This window comes from Peromyscus maniculatus, chromosome 11, assembly GCF_049852395.1.
Source record: "Peromyscus maniculatus bairdii isolate BWxNUB_F1_BW_parent chromosome 11, HU_Pman_BW_mat_3.1, whole genome shotgun sequence".
In the NCBI taxonomy this organism is placed as follows: Eukaryota; Metazoa; Chordata; class Mammalia; order Rodentia; family Cricetidae; genus Peromyscus; species Peromyscus maniculatus.
The window spans coordinates 78,829,639-78,851,937 of record NC_134862.1 but is presented as its reverse complement, the minus strand read 5'-3'; the positions used below and the strand labels follow the sequence as shown (position 1 = coordinate 78,851,937).

Genomic DNA, 22,299 nt, shown 5'->3' with positions numbered 1-22,299 from the left:
AGAAAAGATGTTAGGGAATAAATTTTAAAACAGTGACTTCCTGATTCAGCGCCCGAGTTGGATTGGTTCTGGGATCTGTTTATGTCACTAACCATCAGGATTCTCAGACTGGGAACTACTTCTTTATTTTAGCTCTTGGGTGGAAAGAAGTGAGGTGTTGTTGATGTTGTAAATGTCCTTGGAGCTGCTTGGAAAGGGACTGGATTCTCAGTTCTGCTTGCTGCCTATTTAGAATCTACACAGGATCCTGAAGTTCGGATCTCTCCCATCAGATTCCTCACCTGTCAAATGAAGTGAGGATGACCCCCGACCCGAGCAGCAGCTAAAGCAGCAAAGACTCTGGTTCCCTTATCTCACCATTTCTGTCTCTGTTATGCTAAGGTTTTTAAATGGGTTATAGCTGTTTGCATGAGTCTGTGCGCGTGCGTGCATGCGTGCGTGCGTGCGAGTGTGTGTGTGTGTGTGTGTGTGTGTGTGTGTGAATTCACAAGAATAACAAAGGGAAATAGCCCCTAAGAAAAACTACCTTCTGGAATGTATGGGATCTCTGTTGACTATTTGATCTTTATGATATAAAAAGCTTTTATTCCGTGATAGTGTTTCTAAAGTGTGCTTAGTGAGTCAACATAGTTCTTGGAGATGATTTATGGACAAAATTCCCATGGCCATATCCTTTGGGGGCAATTCAGCTTCATTTAATTTCCCCTCTGGATGCTCACCTTGATATTAATAATGTATTAAAGGCTTAAGAGAAGTCCTATCTAGAGAAATTGATTCCAATTATCTAACTCATGTTCTCCAGACTTGTTTCACCTCTAGGTCTTTCCCTAATAGCACTTAGCAAGATTTCTTGGAAAAACCTTTGAGAAATTATGTTAGCCTAAGTTAGAGCTAACTTCTTGGCTCACAAGGTAATTTTTTTCCTGAATGGGGCATCTTTACCACTAGGGGGCAGCATTGGAACATATATTGAAAACAAATTTCCATTCTAAAACAAAATTCACTGATAAAAATTCACCCAAAATAAGCACTTTCATATATCACTTCTTTTTGGGAAGTCATTTCACATATTTGAACTGGGGTTGAACTGGATAAACTCTGCATCCTGTATCCTGTATCCTCTACCAACTCTGGGGCCCAGGAGAATAATAAGAGATCCTTCTGTCCCTGAGCAAAAGTTGGTTATGCTTATCTGTGTGGTATTTAGGATAAAACAGCAGAGCAGGGGTGAGCTGTGAGCTTGTGTACCATGGGTCACACCCTCCTATGTGTGAACTATTTTCAGCCTCAGGAGAATTGGTTTCCAGGTAAAAGGAAAGTCGGTATCTGTCTTATATAGTGAAAGAGTGTCTACTGAGAATCAGTCCTTAGAGGAAGAGACACTCACCTTAATGCTGGGAATGTAATTGTGGACAGTTTTGACTTTGTTGCTGGGGCACCTGCTGGACTTTCAATACAGTGGGGTTTTTGTTCACTGTTCAACAGGACACCAATAGGTAGTGCTTCCGCTGCAGAGACGAGCTGTTGGGGACAGCCAGCTCAGACATGCAGGTTGCATCCTCACTAGAGGCTCCGTTTTCTGGGGATAGCATCAGCAGTGAGGTAGTCTGTCCTGTGTCCTCAGAGCTCCCCGGAGAAGCTGCCAGGCTGTGCTCTGGCCAGTTCTCTTTCTACATATCTATTCCAACTACCTTTCTTCCTGATCCAAATCTTTTCTGACTCATTGTCCTTTAGATTTAGGACCTGACTGACACTGAATTTGTTATTTCAGTTGGGCCTGGATGAAAATGCTGGTAAAATCTGTACCAAAAATTTCAGGAACTTAAAAAGCATCTGGTCACCAAATGTAATGGTGACTAGATAATAACTCCAGCACTCAGGAGGCTGGACAGGAGGACTTCGAGTTTGAGATTAACTTAGGCTGTGTAGCAAGCACAACCAAATCCAAACTATGTTAGGCTCACCATTCACCCACAGGTCCTAAAACCACCACCTCCCCCTAGCCTGCTGAACCACCACTTTGCTGGTGTGAACCTCTGTAGTAAGCCTTTGTGGAACCGTGGGGTGCTTCTCTTTGCTGTTATTCCTAAAGAAAGTGATGTGTGAGTGTGTGCGCACATGTGTGCATGACATGGTCATATTCCCTAAGGAAATGGAGTATAAGGAAAATACTATGCAGATGTAAAACTAAATTCATTCCTTTACTTTTTAATTTTTGTTTTATGTATGTGGGTGTTTTGGGTGCATGCATGTCTGTGCCCCATGTGTGTGCAGTGCCCCAGCGGCCAGAAGCGGGAGTTGGATCCCCTGGAACTAGAATTACTACTGACAGTTGGCAGGTGCCATGTGAATTCTAGGAATAGAGAGAGACCTGGTCCTCTGGTAGCCAGTACTCTTAATTGCTGGGTCATCTCTTTAGCCCCTACATATATATTTTAAATCCCTTTCTGTAAGTCCAGGCCTTCTCCCTTTCTCCGATGAACCTACTCAACACCCACAGCTTCCATGGTCCAACATTGTCTGGCTCCCTTCACAGCCTCCACACTTCAGGAGGCCACTGGGCTGGCTGAGTACAGGCCTTGTGAGCCTGCTGGGGTAGATAAATGTGGAAGGATTGTGCAGAGGGTGGGCCCCAGGTTGCATCCTGCTTCTGAGGCTTGCTGCTTCTGAGATTCTGAACACACTCTGTGGCCTTTCCGAGCAATCAGGGGGTGGGGTGAAGCTTTCTTTTCATCAGGGAGAGAAGACAGAGAGCTCACTGTCTCTCTCCCCAATACGTGGGTTCTAAACTGCTGATCCACAGCATGTACAGCTAAATTTAAAAATAACAGAACCGTCATCAGACACACTGGACATTCTTATCAGAGCTTCCTATTTTCTGGAGTTTAAGAGGAAGCTAAAAAGGAAAGAGTTGAAGATTAGCAGGAATACACTTGCTTGCTGCTGTCTGTTCCCCTTCTGCCAGCCGTGAGGTGTGCCAGTTTGGCCAACATTGTTCATGTCTTTTGTCTCCTCCCACTTCAACATAGGCAGAGTCCTCAGCAAGAATATACATGAAGATTCCCATTGGAAGAGTCCTCGGCAAGAATATACATAAAGTTTCCCATTGAAAGAGTCCTTGGCAAGAATATACATAAAGTTTTCCATTGCCGATTATACGATGGACTAGCTTTATACCTGGCTTACACACATTTTCTCTTTATCACAGATTAAATTTTGAATAGAGAGTTTCTCTCTTCAGTGAACAGGACAATGACAGTGATATGTCAGGGTGGGTTAAATGGATATATATATATATATATATATATATATATATATATATATATATGTGTGTGTGTGTGTGTGTGTGTGTGTGTGTGTGTGTGTGTGTGTTATGTAGAGTCTGATTAGATTTCCCTGTTGCTCAATTCCATGGAACAATTTTTAAAGAATTAAACTCAAGCCATTCAAAATAACATGACTAATTATATTAAAGTTAATGTACTCTAATTGATTGATGGTTATTATCAGAACAGCAACCTGTTCATAGTAGCAACCTGTTTGTAGTAGTGGTGGGAAGATGTGGAAGTTTAGGGTCCTATTTCATGTCATGTCCAGTTAGGTAGACAGTTTTTTTCTGGGCACCTCAAGTGAGCCATACTCCAAGCCACAAGTGAGATGAGGATTATGTAACAAATACATTTATTTTTTTAAATTTTGGGCTAGGAACTTTCTTTGGACAGAGTCTCACATAGACCTGGCTGGCCTCAACCTTGAACTGCTGATAACTCTTGCTAGTAATCTTGACAGTAAATGTGACTCAGCATCTGCCTCTCTACCTCAAAACTGAACAGTCTCAGCTTGGTGAGGGGTAGACAGAATGGGTACCACTTTTTTCCTACAGTAGCTGTTATCAGTTTCACTTACTGTTGGCCTGCTACTTCCTTGCACTTTTACTTTAAATGCTGTTTTTGTATGTATTCATTCACTAGGGGCCACCTGTGTGCAGATGTGTTCACTCAAGCTGGAGGGGGTGGAAACCGGAAGTGGACGTCCAGTGCCTTCCTCGATTGCTTCTCCACTGTACTTTTTGAGACAGGGTCTCCCACTGAACCTTGCCATTTCTGGCAGACCAGATGGCCCATGAGCCCTTGGGATCTAGCTGTCTCTGCCCCGCCTCCCCCAGTGCTGGGATTACAGGTGTGTTTGGTCACACCTGGCTTTTATGTAGATGACAGGGATCTGCATTCACGTCTTCATACTTGCACAGCGACCTCCTTACCCATTTCCTTAGGTGCTGCTTTTTGTTGTTCTTGGTCAATGTTGAGTCTTCCTGGTGGAAGCCTGTGTTACAGCTTAGAGCGGGTTGAGGAGAGAGGCCTAGTCATCACCTCTGTGAGTGTCCAGATGCCTCTGTTTCTAGGCAGAAAGCAGATGTCCTCCACATAGAAGGCATTTGGGCAATATGGTGAATAGATGCCCTCCACATAGAAGGCATTTGGGCAATATTGTGATAGATGCCATCTTCACGGAAGGTATTTGGGCACTACAGTGAAGGAGAAGTCTTTTTCCATCAGAGAGTGGAGACACATCATCTCTCCCCAATACTTGGGCACTTTGTAAAGGGGGTTCTCTGTACTGGGAGTCCCCATCTTCATGACCAGTGTAAATAATTGGTGAACCATCCAGCTTTGTCCCTGACCTGCCTTCTCTATTACAGAACACACTGAAAGGAGACTTCGTGTGTTATTTCCACTATAAACTATTGCCTTGTCATTGAAGACCAAAGGCTGAGCCAAAACAACTGAATTTTGCAGGACTGAGCCAAACTTTTGTCTTCAACTAGTTGGTACCAAGGTAGATGGAGAGAGTGTGACAGAGGACACATTCTGCTCTGCTCTGTTCATCTGTAAAACGAGGACTAGAAAGAGACTCTTTTCGGAGTTCTGAGGAGCAATTAGAATTGGTATGCTGTGTGGAAAGTTTGAGCGGCGGGAGATGCTGGAAACTGGGAGCTCTTATGAGTTGTGAATTTAAATACCAGGCATCTCAAATGGGAATTAAATTGTGTTTTTAAACTAAATGCAATTAGTTCATACTTTGTCATTAAATTCAAATTAATTTAATCCCTAGGAGCTTTAGTATTAGAAGATTGGGTCCTTTGTCATTTTTGATATAAATAGTTTTGTTTCTTCAAGATAGCCTCAAGCTAGAATATAACAAATATGTTTGCCTAATTGTAGATAGGTTCTGGGGTAAAAGCCTGCAATCCCAGCTCCTCAGGAGGTTGAGGCAGGAGGATCACTGAACCTGGGTGTCCAGGGCCAACTCAGGACAGCATAGTTGAACCTTTGTCTCAAAAATTTTTAATTCAGAGTAAATAAATAGGTTCAAAATAAATATGTAGGTCCTGAATTTATTCTTTTGGTGTCCAGATTTGCTGTAGGGTTGAAAAATGGAATTCAACAGTTGCCACTGGGCCTTGTATTTCTAACCACAAGCTAGTTTTTCTGATGAAGTCATTATAAATAAATCTTAGATGATGGAAGTGACAATTTTACTTGGTATGTATTCGGTGAGCAACAGGATTAAAGAGTATTAACCGTGAGCTGCTTTTTTCCCTGATGACGGATGACACCATTTGTTTCAAGTGTGAAATGTGGACCATCTGGGTGGGAAGCAAAGTTTACTCAATTCATTTACAGGGGGACCCACATGATGCAGACCTACTTACTTAAAACAGTGGTCTTTGTTTTTCTAAGAGAGATTTTTCTTGACAGTCTCACTATGTGGTTCACATTGGCCTCTATAAATCCTCCTGCCTCTGCTCCCCAAATACTGGGATACTGGGCCTATAAATCTGTGGCACCACACTATCTTGAAAAAGTAATTTTTAAATGGAAACAATTCTTTTTGCTGTGAGGCGGTTAGTTATGCACTGAATCTGGTATAACTTTGATAGTGTGCCAGAAGTCTTAAGATAGTGTGATTAGGGAGGAGAAGAACGGACACAGATTAGTTTCTTTCACTAGGATCCAAAAACGTTTGGTATTAAAGTTAAAACGGGCAAAGAGAAATCCAGTTGGAACTACTTGAAAAGGAAGAAAAGGAGGAAAAGGAAGGAGGGGAGAGAAGGGGAGGGGCATGGAGAGAAGGAAGGAAAGAGAGGAGCTTCAAAAAGAGTTCGAAACTTTGGCAAGAACAGGTTTTATTTGGAGACCATGTCACAGTACATAACTTCAGCTGGGTTCCCATGCGAATCCCCAAAGAAAGGAAAACAAGACAACTAGCTATACCACTTGGCCAGCAGGTGTCGCTATAAGCAGCTCCTCTATGAGCTGGACCTTTGGGCCAACAAGACTGTCTCCTTCAAGACAAGTTCAGGTTCTCCATTTAAAATATTTTCATAATACCTCTCTTCCTTTTTCATAGTAGCCTTTATTATGAGAAAGTTTATTATGAGAAAGACCATATAAAAGGGAGGAGGCCCTAAGAATGCTAAAATAAAGTTGTCATGGATTTCTGTTTGTTTCTGTGCATTGCTTATCGCACAGGGTCACGTTTCCACAGTGATTATGGTATCTTATTGTCAGGCTACATTACACAGCCAGGGAGGAAGGAACTTGGTACCATCTCACAGTCTTTTCCCTGCTCTGGGTAGTGAGGAGTCTCCATGTCCAAATATCTCCCCGATGCTAAGCAACCTCTCAGACTCAGGGGGCACCCTGTGGCGGAGATAGTGGGCATTTTTGGCTTTTGCAAACAACTCTGGGAAGGTTGGCTTTGTGCAATTGCCTTTGAAGCTTCCTGCACATTCCACAGAGCTTGGGGGGTTTTGATCCCCAGTATCCCCAGGTGGCTTTAGACCGGCATTTTTTGATCTGGTCTCATCTGCAGATGCTGACCCCGTCTCGCCAGCTGGGCTGGATGTAGGACTGTCTTCTGTCTTGGTGGAAACATCTTGGCCATGACATGGGACAGAGACTTCCTTATTGGTGTTCGTGCCCTTAAGTGGATTTGCAGACGCTCCCTCGCAGGCTTGTGAATTCTCTTCCTCACAGCAGCTGGTTCTGTCAAGTTGAGATTGCAGCTGCTCTTGGCTTCTCAGGGTGTCTTTGAGGGCAGGGCCAGGTAAAGAGGGGCTCTGAATCTTAGTTTTAACTTCTTGGGTCATATTGGTTGACAGTACCCTGGCGGGGAGGGGAGATAAAAAGGAAGAAATAAATGTCTTTGTGAAAGGAAGGGGCCCCCATTTAGGCGTTTCCACTTATTAGACTCTCTCTCTCTCTCTCTCTCTCTCTCTCTCTCTCTCTCTCTCTCTCTCTCTCTCTCTCTGGTTTCAGTTGAGGTGGTAAAGTGGGAGAGAAGGGGTGAAGGGTGAGAGGCGGAAGTGTATCTCTCTAGGAAGGAGAAGGCAGCATGTTTTAAAGAGATCGGTTGGGAGGTGGGATTCGGTGTCATACCCAAGCACTTACTCCTTATCTTACCGACTCTTAGGCTCCAGGACCAGGTGCCTCCGTCCTGTTTGTGGTGAGACTGTGACAACATCTCTTGGTCTCTTCTGAATTCCATTCTCCACATAAGAGGAGACTCTTTTCTTGATGATATCTGCTATGAGGTAATGAGCAAATGATGGCTGGAAGGATAGCTCATCCGTTAAGAGTGCTCTATGCTCAACTAAGGGACCGAGAGTTTGGACCCAAGCACCCACATCCATGGCTCGCAAACACCTTGAATTCCAGCTCCCAGGGATCTAACGCCCTCTTCTGGTCTCTGTCAGCACTTGCACACACATATGCTCATATACTCACTCAGACATACACACAAACACTTGTACACACAAATCAAATGAAACTTAAAAAATGAGTTAATGTGGACTGCATTGTGTTAAGTTTCATTTATTGGGGTACTAGCCCTTAGTTCTTGAGATTGTGACATTATTTGGAGATAGGCTTTTTATAGATATGATCAAATTCAAATAAGACCATCATGGTGGGTCCCGACCATTGTGATGATGTCCTTATGACAGTAGCAGTTTGAGTAGACATGCAGAGAGGGCAGGGTAAAGGGACCTGTAGTCTACACACCAAAGAGAAAGCCTGCTCCTGCCTCATGCTCGAGGAAACCCTGCTCACACTCCCACTTCAACTTCCAGGTTGAGACAATGAAGGTCTAGGGTTTGAGCTGGCTGGGTTTTGTTACTTTGCTGTGCAGCCCTGGAAAATGAGTATAGTCGGAGAGGAAAGTGAAAGCTGGGATCTGGGCTTTCAGAGAGCTAGGATGTGGGTTCCTGTCACACACGGCGCTCCTCTGATGTGATGGATGAAAACAGCAAAGCGTCCTGCAGTTACTGCTGTTTACCTAGAACATGTTGGAGAGGATTTAGACACCCAGATCAGATGTTGCAACTGCCCCAGCCCTGGTGGGCTTTGTTTGAATGTTTTACTTGGCAAGCGCAAGTGTTTAAAAAAAGAAAACAACTGGGTGTGAACATTTTGTCTGTTTACTACAGTTGTGTGCCTTCCTTCTACCCATGGCAAGGGTTTGCAACTGCCAGAGGCCATGATTAAGTGTACTTTCCATTTTTCCAGTTGATGTTCCGGTCTCTTGTGGTCATAGCTTGAAGAGAACACACTGACCCTATTAGTTTTCAAGGCATTTAAGACTGAGTCATTCGGAATAGAAAATCTTGCATTGCTTTGTGCTTTGATGGGAATCACTTAAAGTTATAGTGGTTAAGGCTAGGGGTGCTGTTTAGTGGTAGAATATGCTTGCTCAACATGCACAAGGCCCAGGGTTCAATCCCTAGCACTAGGACAGCTACTTCCCACCTCACTAAACCCAAACCAGAAATCCCAACCAAGAATAGCAAACAGACATACATCTAACCACCAGCAAACAAACCCAGGACACTCCCCTCCCACAGGCACCCTGCTGAGGTTAGAATATATGAGGCAGTGGGAATAAGGGTACAGGACCGTACACGGGGTGTGAACATCACATGAAAGTCATCCAATCACTTCTTTGAGTCCTTTGCTTTCTTATTTTCTTGGAGCTATTTTGAGGCATTTTCCATTTTGTTTTTAAACCTATTTCCAATAAACTAGAGGATTTGAGCTGCTCCTCTAGGGAGCTCACTCTTCTGCATTTGAGACAGCAGGGTGAACAGGTTCCGAAATGAGCCTTTTCTTTTTTCTTTCTTTTCTCTGTGGCATCATCTTCCCCCATTTTCCTCACCACAGTGGTGTGGTGCCGTATCCACCTAGTTATCCGATTTAGCCTGTACATTTGATGGCCTGCCCTGAGCCTGGCAGTATGCTCTCCTTTCCTTTATGCTTGGACGTGGAATTAGTCATGGAACCCTGACGATGCTTTTTTCCACGTGTCTTGAAAAGCTGGTCTCCCCAATTTTATCTCCCAACAACACTCTAGTTTAAGTTTTACATCAAGGTCTGCATTTGGAATTCTATCAGGTCTACTCTGGCTGCATCCTAAGCTCTGTTTTCTCATAAGCACTCTAGTCAGAGTCATCTCTCTAAAATGTGAATATGGAATCTCCCTGCACCCAGACCCTGCAGGGTGGGATCTGCCCTTGTAAAGCTCTGGCTGGAGACAACACCTGGTTAGTGTGAGTTCTGTAACTGCACGTGAGCTGCAGCAGCATGGAACTCTTTCTGGCAAACCACACTCATTCCCATCCGTTTGCACACACTCTTCCTTTCTTCTGGCAACGATCTTCTACTACACATCTCTCCATAATCTCTCTCTTCCTATATCACTTCACTCTTCTCCTAGGTTCTGCTCACACACCGCCTCTTTTGGAGAAATATTCCTAAGAGTCTTTAACAGGGGCAGGAGGCTTCCAGCATCCCCTCCTTACTTTGTGAATAATTCCATTTTTAGCATTAAAAAATTTTGATGGGATTTCTAACAGCACGTTTAGGTTTTTTGTTTTTAAATCAGCCTTATAAAAGCTCAGCTTTCTGACAGTTACATTGTCATAAGCATTGAAAAGTGAAAAGGCCTTATTTGTTCAAATTTCTACCTGAGCCTCTAAGTAGCCTGACCCACAGCCAAGGAGGTGGCATGGATTTGTAATCCCCGAGTTCAGGAGATCGGAGCAGGAAGATCCTGAGATTGAGGCCAACTTGGGCTATGTAGTGAGACTCTACCTCAAAACAAAACAAAACAAACAAAAAACCAAAGTGACAACAACAGCAGTAATCCCCCCAAACCAAAACAGCCAACCAGCCAGCCAAACCACCATCCCATCAAGCAAACAAAAGCACATGACCCGGAATAACCCATCTTGGCATTGGTGAAAAGAAAGCTGAATTTTGAGCCTAATTTCTACATATTGTTCCTACTCTCTAAGATGAGGGCCGACAACATGCTCAGGAAGCAACCCACCAATGGGCAAATCGTTGCATCTCAGTGATAACAGATCCATCCAATAAATTATTGAAAACTGTTGCTGAAGACAGCTTCTAGAGAACACCAAGAGGACACACAATCTCTCCTCCTTTCTCTGACTCGACTGTTCAGTGTGAGAGGCAGAACCTGGAGACCTTGACCTCTGAAGCTGTCAGTGTCTAGGTCCTGACACTTTCCACGCACCGGTGACTGAGACAGGCTCTCTCTATGCAGCAGGGGCGGCCGCAGTACGGGGCTTGCCTTTAATGCGACCCTCTGGAGCATAGACACCTGCTCTCAGCTGTCCTGTGAACTGGACTGAGAACCAACCAGCTGCTTTCTAAGACGCCTTTCCAGGTGTGTTCTTATTCCAAGTTGACTTAACCACTGACTGTAGACAGGGCACTTGAAAACAGAGTTCAGTTCAGACAGGGTCATCGTTCAAGTTTCAAGGAAACTATTTTATAATTAGAAATAATTGACAATTAGAAAGAATTGCCAGGCCAGTGTTTTGAGGCTGCTTTGGGTTCGTGTGTCAGCTGCTGAAACTGCAGCCCTGGAAGGGTTTGTGTTTAAGCGTACCATCTGGCTTCCCCCCCGAACGGGCCACATCCCATCACACAACACAACACACACTCCTGAGTTCTCGCTCCTCGCTTAAGTCAGGAGGAACGTCCTGGAAAGCCGAGTTTAACCGACTCCATATAATTTTGAAGGAACGTTGAAACTTAATTGTTTAACGAATAAAGGGAGGAGCGGCAGTTTCTACAAACCACACAGCGGAACCGGTTTCCAACAAGACAGCAGGAGAGGGTTCATTCTGAAATGACTTTGCACTGCCGATCTGAGTAATTCAAGTTGTCAAATCCCAAGCAAATGCCTGTGCCAAATTCTCACTGAAAGCTCAGATAATTTCACACAATGGGCATCGTCACCCCTATTCCTCATCAGAGGGAACTGAGGTAAAAATCCCAGAGAAAGGTTTTCTGGCTTTTGTTTTAACTTTCCTTTCATAAAAGGGTAAGGGGAAGTGGCTTATACCTTAGCAGTTCAATAAATGGCCGCTCAATCCCGAAGAGAAAGGCAGCCAGGATAAAAGAGTAAAACCAAATCAGCTCTGATAGAGGGAAGAGACCATCGTGGCGTGAAGAATCCGGTGGGGTTGGGGAAGGTAGGGGGAGCAAGTTGGAAACATGATACAGGACAATGAGGGAAGCCTGGGGGATGTCAGCGCAAGAAGATTGGAGGCCAGGCACCAGGAGGAGCTATGAAGTTTGGGGACAAGGTAGAGAGGACCAGAGGGTTAGACCTGCTTAAATCCAGAGGGACATGGAGGCATTTATTCTGCTGGTCATCCAGGACTCCGAAGGACCCTGGCACGAGGCAAGCACTTCACTTCCCACAGTGAGGTGGAGTCTGCTATGCCCCCCATCCTGCCCTCCTCTAGGGTAGACTGCTCCTTACTACCAGAAGCTGGGGCAGAGTGTCCTTAGGACCGGAAGCAGGGTGGGTGTGGGTGTGGGTGTGGGTGGGCAGATTACCCCTTAGGGAGGAGCCTCACCCTGCTGCAGCCGCTGCAGTTCTTTCTGAAGCTGTCTCTGCTCCCTGGCCAGCGATTTCACGTGATAGAGGCAGATGACCTCCAGCCTTTGCAGTCTGAGGCTGAGTCTAGCTTCGGCTTGCCTGGCATTCTTTCGCTCCAAGTCGAACTGCTTATACAACGGTCCCCTCACCATGTTCCGGTCTGTCCTCTTCATGGCTTGGAGACAGTGAAGCAAGAGTCTTCCGGGTACCACAACCCACCTAAAAGAGCAAGGCCAAGATGCTGGCCTCTGGTGATTGGTCACCGATTAGTTTGAAAATGAATTTTAGTCAACTCCAAACTGCCTAGTCAGATGAAGTCACAGCATCCAAACCCACACTTCTATCTCCTCTACTCCGGTAACACGCCTGGGAAGGGACACACCTTTTCTCTCCTTTGGGTCTCTCCCAGTACTTCCCTCGGGGCTACAGCACAGAATGTGTGCAGGGTAGCAGTCAATTGCTCCTGTCGAGGCTTCGGTGGTAATAATTCAGGAAAAGATTAGCAATAGAGAAGGGGATACGGTCAGGCACAAGGCAGCTCAACTTAAGAGACTATTTTTAAGTCAGCTTGAGTAAAGTGTAGACTAAAGCATCACCGAGAACAAGGTAGGTAGGTAGCACTTACCTGCAGACCCAGGTTCTCACCGTGAAAATCTCCGTTTCTTGGCCTGCGCTAGGCTAAGTCTGCATTACTGAACTTGATTCTTCATTAAAGAATGATTAAGCATGAGTCCGTGCAAAGAGGAGGCGGGACCTTGGGAGAGGGCTGCTGGCAGAATGCTGGCTACTCCCGAGAGAGCTCTCTGCTCTCTTCCTGTCTCCCTGGGTCAGGAATGCTGCCTCCTCGAGCCATGGGTACCAGTCCCTCTTGAAAAGGCCACATCTCTAACATGTTTTGAGAATGAAGGAAGCTTGCCAACTCCCAGCCCTCCCCAGAGAGGCCTGAAGTGCTCCTCATGGTGTCCATGGGAGCCAAGAATGAAAGCAAAGAGTTACCATTCTCTTCTGGTCCACCTCTCCCCTCCTCTCCTCTACCTCCCCCTCCACCCCCCAGCCATTCTTCCCACATCCCACCCTCTTTCCTGCTTCTTGGAAACCAAAAGAAAACACCCTGCCTTCCCAGTCATGACTGTAGACATTTTGCACAGAAAGGGCATTTAATTTGCTCATTCTATATTATTGCACTCTGTGCCGAGTATTTCCAGGCTTCTAGTCTTGTTTAGTGCATTTCAAAGTTTATTTAGATTTTCAAAGTATTAGATATAGCATTAGGTGAAGTGACAGATTTTTAAATCAACTTTTGTCCTTGTGTTTGGATAGTTGCAGCAAAGAGCAGAGTTGAACTATTTATTATAGACGAAGCTACTGGGTGGGACTACTATTATTTCCTTGGGGACCCATCTGAAAATATGAGGCAGTAATATTCCACAGTCTAAAGACAGCTGCCAACACTGGGGCCCACTAATCCCCTCAGAGTTTATGAAAGGCAGCCAAGCAGCCCCTATTACCACACTCTCCACCGGCAAACAAACTATTATAAAGAGATTACCCAGGAGGTGAGAGGAGAGGGCGGGGTTCACTCTCTAAGCGGGGAAGGATGCCTACTCAGAGCTTTCCCATGCCGTAAGTTCTTCATCTCCAGGATTTAACCAAATAGGGAGGAGGCTCCCAGATAATTACTACAGAAAGCAGGGTGCCACATAAGGGGAGACTGGCCCTCCATTTCCCCATCGGGAAAACTGGTGAAGTGCATAACAGCCATCACACCATACTTTTGTTATGCTCCTCCCCCCCAAGCTGATGACACTGTGGCATCTCATATAATTTGTGTGTCATCTTGAGAAAGTGCAGATGGGGAGAAGCTTGCAGAACTAACCGCATGAAGGGCCCGTAGTGTGCTATGTGTGCACCATGGTCCCCTGGTCCCCATGAGAGTGCCTTGGAGGTACTGATTCCCTATGAGGGAGCAGAAATCATGCTGTAGCCATGGCATCGCTGTCCATGGGAGGAGAAATACTTCCACAGAGAAGAGATGGAAACCTGAGCAGGGCCTGAGGGGATCCGGGTGAAGATGAACTTCCCCCAGAAAGCCACACATCTTAAAGCAGAGGTGACCAGGAGCACACAGAACTGAACAGAGGCAGAGAAAGAGTAAAGCCTCGCGTGCCTCGCGTACCAAATGCAGTAGCAGTGCCAGAAACCAGCCCCACTGTCTAGGATCAGAAAGACAAGGGAATGGAGGCATAAAACACACACACACACACACACACACACACACAATGTTTCCCACTCTATGACAATGGGAGGAGGAGGAGGAAGAGGAGGAGGAGGAAAAGGACAAGCCATCATTTCTCTTCTTCCTTCTTCCTCTTCCTCCACACCCATGGAGTGCAGGGAGGAAAGGTCTGACCTGCATGGAAGATCGAAGCCTTAAAGTGAGCTGAAGCTTTTCATACACAGCGTGGCCAGAAACACAGAGCCTCTGTCCAGTATCATCAAGGCGAAGAAAGAACAAAGAATCCAGGAAGATGGTGGCTGCAGACATGAAATTATCATTCCGGGATGGCGCCCTGGCTACCACCCACAGGGAAAGAACTAGTGAGAAAAGTGGTTACAAAACATGGGGAACTATGTCATGTTGAGAATTTTTGGCTGTCTGCTCTGTTCACGGTAATCTATAGACCCAATTACCATCAAGATCTTAGCAGGTATTTTTTTTCCTGGTAGGTAATGAAAACTAACTGTACAATCCAAATGGTAATGCAAAGGACTTATGATGGCCACAATAATTTTAAAATGGGAGAATAAAGAAGACCAACATTGTGTGATTTCCAGAGCTCCTCTGAAGCTACAGCAAGATCATACTGAGCCAGCATAACGATAAACAAGACCACAAAACAGAAGAGAGATTCCAGAAAAGACTGCCACATCTAGTCACTCTGCTTTTGACAGAAACATCAACACACTTGAATGAAGGGAAGGCTCACATTGAATTCCCACAGAGTGTGCTGGAGGAATTGATATCCACACTGAGGAATTCAACCTCAATCCTTGTGCTAGGCCTGATGAAAAAGTTAAGAAGAGGGATTTTATGTTTTAATTTAAAGGCTAAAATTACAAAATTTCTACAAGGAAAAAAACACCAAAATGTTTTTGTAAACATAGGTTAGGCAAAGAATTGGAAGTAGACAAAAACAGGCAAGAGAAAAAAGTTAGCAAACTATATCAAGTGATATTAAACCTCCTTTTCTTCAAAGCACACTGCCAGAGAAGAGAAAAGGTATGCTAGAGCTCTGGAGAATGCTCTGACAGCCTATTTATCTTACAAAGAGCCTGTATGCACAGTCCCAAACAGCACATGACGGCACCAACACCCCTGTTCAAAAATAGACAAAGGACAAGGACAGACAATCTAAAGGAGGATGCAAAGGGAAATGTGAAAACGAGTGTATATGCTCCATGTAATTAGTTGTTGGGAATTCCATATAAAACCTGTGATGACATACCCCATCTCATCTGCTGGCCTAACCTAAACTGAACAAAGGTGCTGGGGAGAATAATGGGTCAATTGGAACTTTCATGGATTGATTATTTGAGTATAAATTATGTAATCACTTGGAAACCAGTGTGGCAGTTTCTTGTAAAATTTAACACATAGACAAGACTTAGGAGTTCCATTTCTAGAGATTTAACAAAGAGAAAGGTTAAGTGCGCCAAAGACTCGCATAGGCGTGTTCAAGGCAGCTTCTTCATAGCAGTCTTCAACTGGGAACGAGCTGAATGGCCAGTGAGTCAGTGAATGGAGACGCAAACTGTGATTCATTCACATAGCAGGATACTGCTTAGTAATGAAGAAAATGGGACACAGGAATTCCATGAATGGATCCCCACCCAAAGATACCATGCTGATGAAAGGGGGCAGATGCAAAGGGGAAAACTGGCTTCAAATATTTGAAATATTACAGGAGGCACAATTAATCCATGGCACAGAAATCAGCTCAGTGGCTTCCTATATGGAGCGGTGAAATATTTGAAATAACATAACAGGCACAATTAAATCCACAGCACAGATATCATCAGCTCAGTGGCTTCCTGGATGGAGAGGTGTAGATAAAGACTGACTGTGAAAAGGGAAGAGGGAGATTCTGGGGAAAGAGAGGTAGTGATTATGTGTTGCACACATTTGTCCAAGCCAACAATCTATATGCCTAAACCCTGGCATATTAATGTATATCAATTATATAAACTAAACTCTGGATTTTAATGTATATAAATTACATCTTAGTGAAGTTGATTATTAAAAAAAAAAAAAACAACTTAAAAAAGATTCAGGGAGCTTCAGTTTGCACAGGAAGGGTTGCTGCTTCCGGTAAGTTGAGGGCCAACCAAGTGTTTTCGGACATCACGAAATAGGTGATGCCTGTGAAATAAGAAATAACACAAGGAAAGCAAGCAAAACAGAGCCCAGCTGGCTCTGAGCTGGAGAGAATGGAGGCCGAGCAGGCTGTGGTGGTGGCTAGGATTGAGAGAACAGAAAAAATGAATGTACATAGTCACAGACATATGCACATGGGTAGTAGGGAGGGAGGGAGAGAGAGAGGGGGAGAGAGAGAGGGGGAGAGAGAGAGAGAGAGAGAGAGAGAGAGAGAGAGAGAGAGAGAAAGGGACGGATGGATGGATGGAGGGAGGGGGGGGAGAGAAAGCGCACATTCAAGCTGCATATCTGTACAGCCTTTGGTTGATCCTGCCCCATTGATGCAAAAGTGAAATGTCTAAATGCTTGCACATGAGTAATGAAAAAAAAATCCAAAACAAAACGTGGTGCATTATACATTAAAATTACCGAAAGAAATAGAACTACTGATATTTGCAACAATGTAGGCTAATCCCCAAAGCATTATGCTAAGACAAAGATGCCCTTTCAAAAGACCCCATGCTTTGTGATGTGAAACGTGCAAGTACCAGCAAATGTAAGCTTAAAGTGGTTAAAACAGATGAATGGCTGTTTGGGGGTGAGATGGGGCATGTGGGCTCACTTTAAAGAGCAAGAGTTTGTGGAGAGGGACACAGGAAACGTTCTGTGTTTGCTTATGGTCGTGTTTATATGGATGCATTTATTTATCAACCTCTTTAAAATGGGCAAATTCTACTGGATGTAGACTATACTTCAATAAAACTGAGTTTTAAAATATACCTGGGGGTGATGGTGGATGGGCAGTGAGAGAGCCCAGCAGGTCAAAGGTGCCTGTCAAGTCTGAAGACATGGGCTCAATCCCTGGGACTCACATGGTGGAAGGTGAGAGCCAGCTCCTGCAAGTTGTCCTCTGGACCTCCACACACAGACTGTGGGCTCCGCGCTCTTACACACACACAAACACTAACAAATAAATAAAAAATTTAAAAACCAAAAAATATAATTGCAAGAGATATAGCTTAATGGTAGTGTGCCTCCCTAATGTATGGGAGACCCTTGGTTCAATCCCCAGTATCCAAGAGACTCGGGGATCATTATGAAAGCCGTCACAGGCTGGCTACTTTTAGACCATTTAGACAACAGTTAACTTCCCATAAAATAAATAAATGGAGAGGATCTAGTATCCTCTGTGTTTTCTCTCATGAATTGTATTTTTAAATTAAAGCGTGGGTGAGGGGAAGATTTTTGCACCTGTAGCTCACAGATGCAGAAGAAATTCCCTAAGTGGGAAGCCTTCTGGAGGTAACAGATCTAGGCAACAGTTCATGCCCAAACCTTAGGGGAAAGGATTCATAGCGAGGGACCAGCTGACAGCCCTCGAATCCTCCGACTAACTGTAGTGTCTCTAAGGGAGGGGTTGAGACATGTCCTTGAACAAGCATCTTTAACCTGGATTTATTCTAACCTTGGGTTCTGACTGCCATGCAGAGACTTAACGAAGAAGTTAATAAACAATGAGAGAAAGCCTAGGAGAATACACAGGTCATTCAAGAAAACTGTCTGGCTTTCCTGACGAATTAATGGTTAGATACTAAAAACTTTTAAAAAAATGGTATAGAAGTTGCTTACACTAACAACCAAAGTGGTATGTGGACTTGTTTGGATCTAGATTTCCATAAAGCAACAGTGAAAAGGGGACAAGGGCGGAATGTGAATAGAAAACGGATATAAAAACAAGAAAGTCCTTTTGTTAACTGTACTTGGTGTGATAACGGCATGTGGATTTCTCTGTTCAAGCTGCTAGGGCACAGTACTGTAAACTGGAGAGTTTATGAACAAAGTGTTATCTATCCCCCCAGTGTGTGTGTGTGTGTGTGTGTGTGTGTGTGTGTGTGTGTGTGTGTGTGTGTGTGTTGTGGTTACCTGGAAACCTAAGACTCAAGATGTTGGCAAATTTAGAGTCCTTATTCTCAGACAGCCGTATGGTGTCCCCATACGGTGAGAAGAACGAGAGAGTTCACTGGGGCCTTTCTCCTAAGGGCATCCATCTCATTCATGATGTCACCCATGTCATGATGTAGTCAACTTTGAAGGCCCCACCTTCTAATATGAATACATTAATGACAAGAGTCTAACGCCTAAGTGAGGGTATGCACTAAGTTCTCACGGCATGGCGGTTGTGTCAACATGGGCGGTCCTTCAGGGTTGGATATACACATTAAGTGACATAACATTTTGTATGTACTCTAAAATACACCATTAAAAAGTGCCAAAGCAAGTGTATATGTGACTATGTGTATAGAAACGGATGACACTAAAGTTGTAAAATATTAATAAGTGTTGAAGCTAGATTCTGGGCACTAATAAATGCATATACTAGGTGATTCTTTCTAACTTTGAGTATATTTTAAATTTCCTATATTTGGAAATGTTAATACAGGCAGAGAGAGACAAATACTAATGTTCAAAGAAGTTACAGTCTTTTAGCTGACTTCTCAATAGCAACAATGTAGGTTGGGAAACAGAATATTTTCGATGCTCTGAAAACAAAACAAACCATAACTCCAAGTATCGACCTAAAAGTCTATGCATGGAGTAGCAAAGATAGTTTCAGACTAGAAAAAAGAAAAGGATCGAGTCTTTGCTAAACTAACTTCTGCAGGGTATGTGTTTGAGACAGAAAAGGAAGTTTTCAGGTATATGGCTAGGGTGCAGAGGGATGATGGGTAAGGAAAATGACGTGTGTGTGTGTACATGTAACTGAAGACTGAATGAGTGAAGTTGGGACCTGGGAAAACAAACTGTCCAGTACGCAGTAACAAAGCATGGGGTTTAAAAGGTAGACCAGGCAAGCTTTCCAGTTTTCCTTTTTACCTTCCAAAAGAAACCTAAGGACAGTCATTAACATTTTCATTCATGAACTAAGGTTCACACTATCATTTCTCGGGTGACAACTCACAAGATTAAACACAAGGAAATTAGAAAAGAGAATCGAAACACCCTTGCGAAGCTACGAGTCTGACGTGGGGGGAAGACGGCATATAAGACAGAAGTTTGAGTTCAGATGCTTCTGTCATCACCCACCCACACAAACAACTAATTGCTTTGTGGCACACTCAACAGCTGCCAGTTGGCATTAAAAAGACAAAGTGACAGTCTGTGAAACAAAAATGGCCACAAGTGTAAATTCAAACGGAAGTAGTGAGATCATGTGAGGCTTTTTTTTTTTTCTTCAGGTAAGGGATGGTTACTGAGGTAATACAAATGATTTTGATATTGCTTCCTCCAAATATGGAAAGTGAGAGTTGAAATAACTGTAAGAAAAAAATGTACTTCTGGAATCATAGTGGAAAATATTAATTCACCTGGAATAGGAATTACAAAATCAGTTGGCAGTCTGGGAATTAGGGTATGGGACATTTGAAGGTTAAACACACACACACACACACACACACACACACACACACCTTTTAAATACAAGTTTTTCAGAAAATGCCCAAGATATGTGTATACAGTTTATAATCACATGGTCACATCTTCTGGACAACATAAGTTTTTATTTTGTGGACAACCATGCAGCTATTTAAACATTTGGAGTTTTACTACTTTAGAGAAGGGAAGAGTTTGTATTAAGAGACAACCAAAACTTCTGCCACACTGACTAATATGTACATACACAATTAGATGGCTAAGATTATTGCCCATCACTTTAGTATGTTATGACTATAGTTAAATAAGAACTGTGTGCCACAAACATTATTATAAAGGCAAAGTCTAAAATTAAGTCCCGGAACTAACACATAAGGTGGCTGTCCAAATGTTTAGGCTATGCTCCTTCTAAAGATTATGTTTGAAATGAGGCAAATGTGCACTCCCATAAATATTCTTGTAAATAAATGAAAAAAAAAAAAAAAAAGCCCCATTGGGCTATGGACACCAGTCTGGAAAAGAAGAAGACAGAGAATGACACATTTTAGGACATGACCTCTGCCTCATTTTCCCCTGAGATATTTGCATCTTCCGAAGACCGTGTGAACCCCAAGACTCTTGATCTTGGCACATGCTAGCTGCTTCCCTTTTTCTTGACCACCCTACCTATTTTGGCTTTTTGTTCCTGTTAGAGAAAGGGATTGTCTCTAGGGGACAGACAGGCAGGCCTTGTTTTCCAGAGAACATTAGCCATGGTCTTCTCTCTGGACTGCATTCACACGTTTGAAGGACAGAGAACGTTTGGTATTAATATCACACTAAGTCCTTTGACAACAGCCGTCAATACACTGCAGTTAAAAAAAAAAAAAATCCAGTACCTTCAACTATTCATCCACACATTCCACTGTTGTGCCAACTCTTTTAAGGAAGGGATTTATTTATTTTTCTTCATGGAGCAGGGCGCCTCATTCATGATAAGTGTTCGATAAACGTTTGCTGAGTGAAGTATTAATTAAAAAAAAAAGCAACTTAAATAAACTCTACTGGAAACGTATGCAACAGCCTTTAACTTTCCTATTAAGTGCTTAAAAAAAAAAAAAAAAAAAACCCACCACATCCACTAGTGCTTCTTAAATGAAACTGGAAAGATAAGCATGCTTTTAAGATAATGCCAAATACCCAATGAGTATTTCAAACTCGGGAAACCATAGTCGGTCGGATTCTCACAGTCCCATCGTGAATCAGCTCACACAGGCTGCGGGTCGGTTCATTTCCCAACTTCCACACTCCCCCATTTTGCTAGTTCTGGATTCAGAGCCCAGCTTCTCTCCAGGTGGCCTTAATGACCAGGGACCTTGCTGGGTTTGGGAAACCGGGTGCTCTCTCCTGCGAGGGTGCGGCAAGGGGCCAGGGTACCTTGTTTCTTCCTTGGGAATGACCTATGCCAGGAAAGCCGCCGGCCGGCCGGGCCGGCCTCTCGTGTCTGGTAACAAATTTCAACTGCAGTCGCGTAGTGATCAGATAACAGGAGTGGCCACCCTTATCGGAGACAAAGTACACCCGTTTATTAAACTAACAAACTCCTAATCTGCTCATGGGTTTAATGTGTAACCTTAGATAATGCAGCATCTCCATAGTGACAACAGTCTTGTAACAACCACGGTACTCACAAAGCTAAGCATCCACCTCTTTCCCCTGCTCTGAGTGCTGAGCACCAACGGTGCAAATTTTCTGTGGCTCCTATAACAAGTTACCCTAACTGACTGGTTTGAAACAATGGAAATGTTTTTTTGTTTTGTTGTTTTATTTTTTCTTAGTGGTGGAGGCAGAAGGTTGAAACCCAGGTGCCGCGGCAGCCACGCGCCCCCTGTAGGCTTTCAAGAGAATTACGCCTGTCTCTTTCAGCTTCCGGTAGCTCTAGAGGCTGGCTTGTGCGAGCACAGTTCTAAATCCGACTTGGAACCTTTCATAGCCTTCTCCTCTGACCTTGTAAAATTCCCAGCCGTATTAAGGGTGAGTTTGCTATAAGAAAGCTGCTGAGACCCAGCTCCCGGATTCTGTTGCACTCTTCGACAGTTTGAAATCATTCAATGAAGAACTATTGAACTTTGAACTTGTATTGGAATTAAGGTGCATGGGCTACAGAAGTAATCAAGGCCTCATATCACGCCAAGGCTGAAATTCAAGTTCTGCCTTGTGAAAGTTTGCTGTAGTTCCTGATGCTGACACCAGATGGCGCTCTGAAACCACTTACTCAGTGAGCAGAAACTGGACCCTTCAGAAGTTCCTGGACCAGAGCCTAGGACGAGGAGTTAGAACATAACAGAGGCCATCTTTGGCCTAACAAGTGGCCATTTATGATTTATTTCTTCCGAAAGCATAAGATACTGTTTCACAAAATTGGTTTTTCACTCTTTAAGGCCACTTGCGTGGAAGCTTCATTTTTTCATGTTAGAAGTCAGGAAGCATTCAAACTCCAT

The 22,299-nt window shown here is 43.9% G+C and overlaps 1 protein-coding gene across 10 annotated transcripts; it reads right to left on the bottom strand.

Moving 5' to 3' along the window:
* Positions 1-6,172: 6,172 nt before the first annotated feature.
* On the bottom strand, positions 6,173-21,374 carry Ccdc190 (coiled-coil domain containing 190). Of its 10 annotated transcripts, none has more exons than XM_076547941.1 (5): positions 21,236-21,374; positions 20,698-20,815; positions 11,954-12,224; positions 7,467-7,590; positions 6,173-7,169 (listed from the first exon to the last, which is right to left on the bottom strand). In XM_076547941.1, the coding sequence occupies exons 3-5, from the start codon at positions 12,147-12,149 to the stop codon at positions 6,614-6,616; spliced, it is 876 nt and encodes a 291-aa protein (XP_076404056.1). In that variant the 5' UTR covers positions 12,150-12,224; positions 20,698-20,815; positions 21,236-21,374; the 3' UTR covers positions 6,173-6,613. The 10 variants fall into 10 exon arrangements, with proteins under 10 accessions (XP_076404056.1, XP_015843262.3, XP_042114477.2 ...); XM_015987776.3 differs by having other exon boundaries at positions 11,954-12,195; XM_042258543.2 differs by lacking the exons at positions 20,698-20,815; positions 21,236-21,374 and adding exons at positions 12,359-12,448; positions 12,602-12,956.
* Between the last annotated feature and the right edge of the window lie 925 nt (positions 21,375-22,299).

What these genes read in the sequence shown, in the direction of transcription:
- Ccdc190 (XM_076547941.1), bottom strand. Translation starts at nt 12,149, where the DNA reads ATGAAGAGGACAGACCGGAACATGGTGAGGGGACCGTTGTATAAGCAG. An exon ending in ACTGCAGCGGCTGCAGCAGG is followed by an intron (nt 7,591 to 11,953) that starts GTGAGGCTCCTC and finishes ATTACCTCATAG; the next exon opens with CAGATATCATCAAGAAAAGA. An exon ending in GTCCTGGAGCCTAAGAGTCG is followed by an intron (nt 7,170 to 7,466) that starts GTAAGATAAGGA and finishes CCTCCCCGCCAG; the next exon opens with GGTACTGTCAACCAATATGA.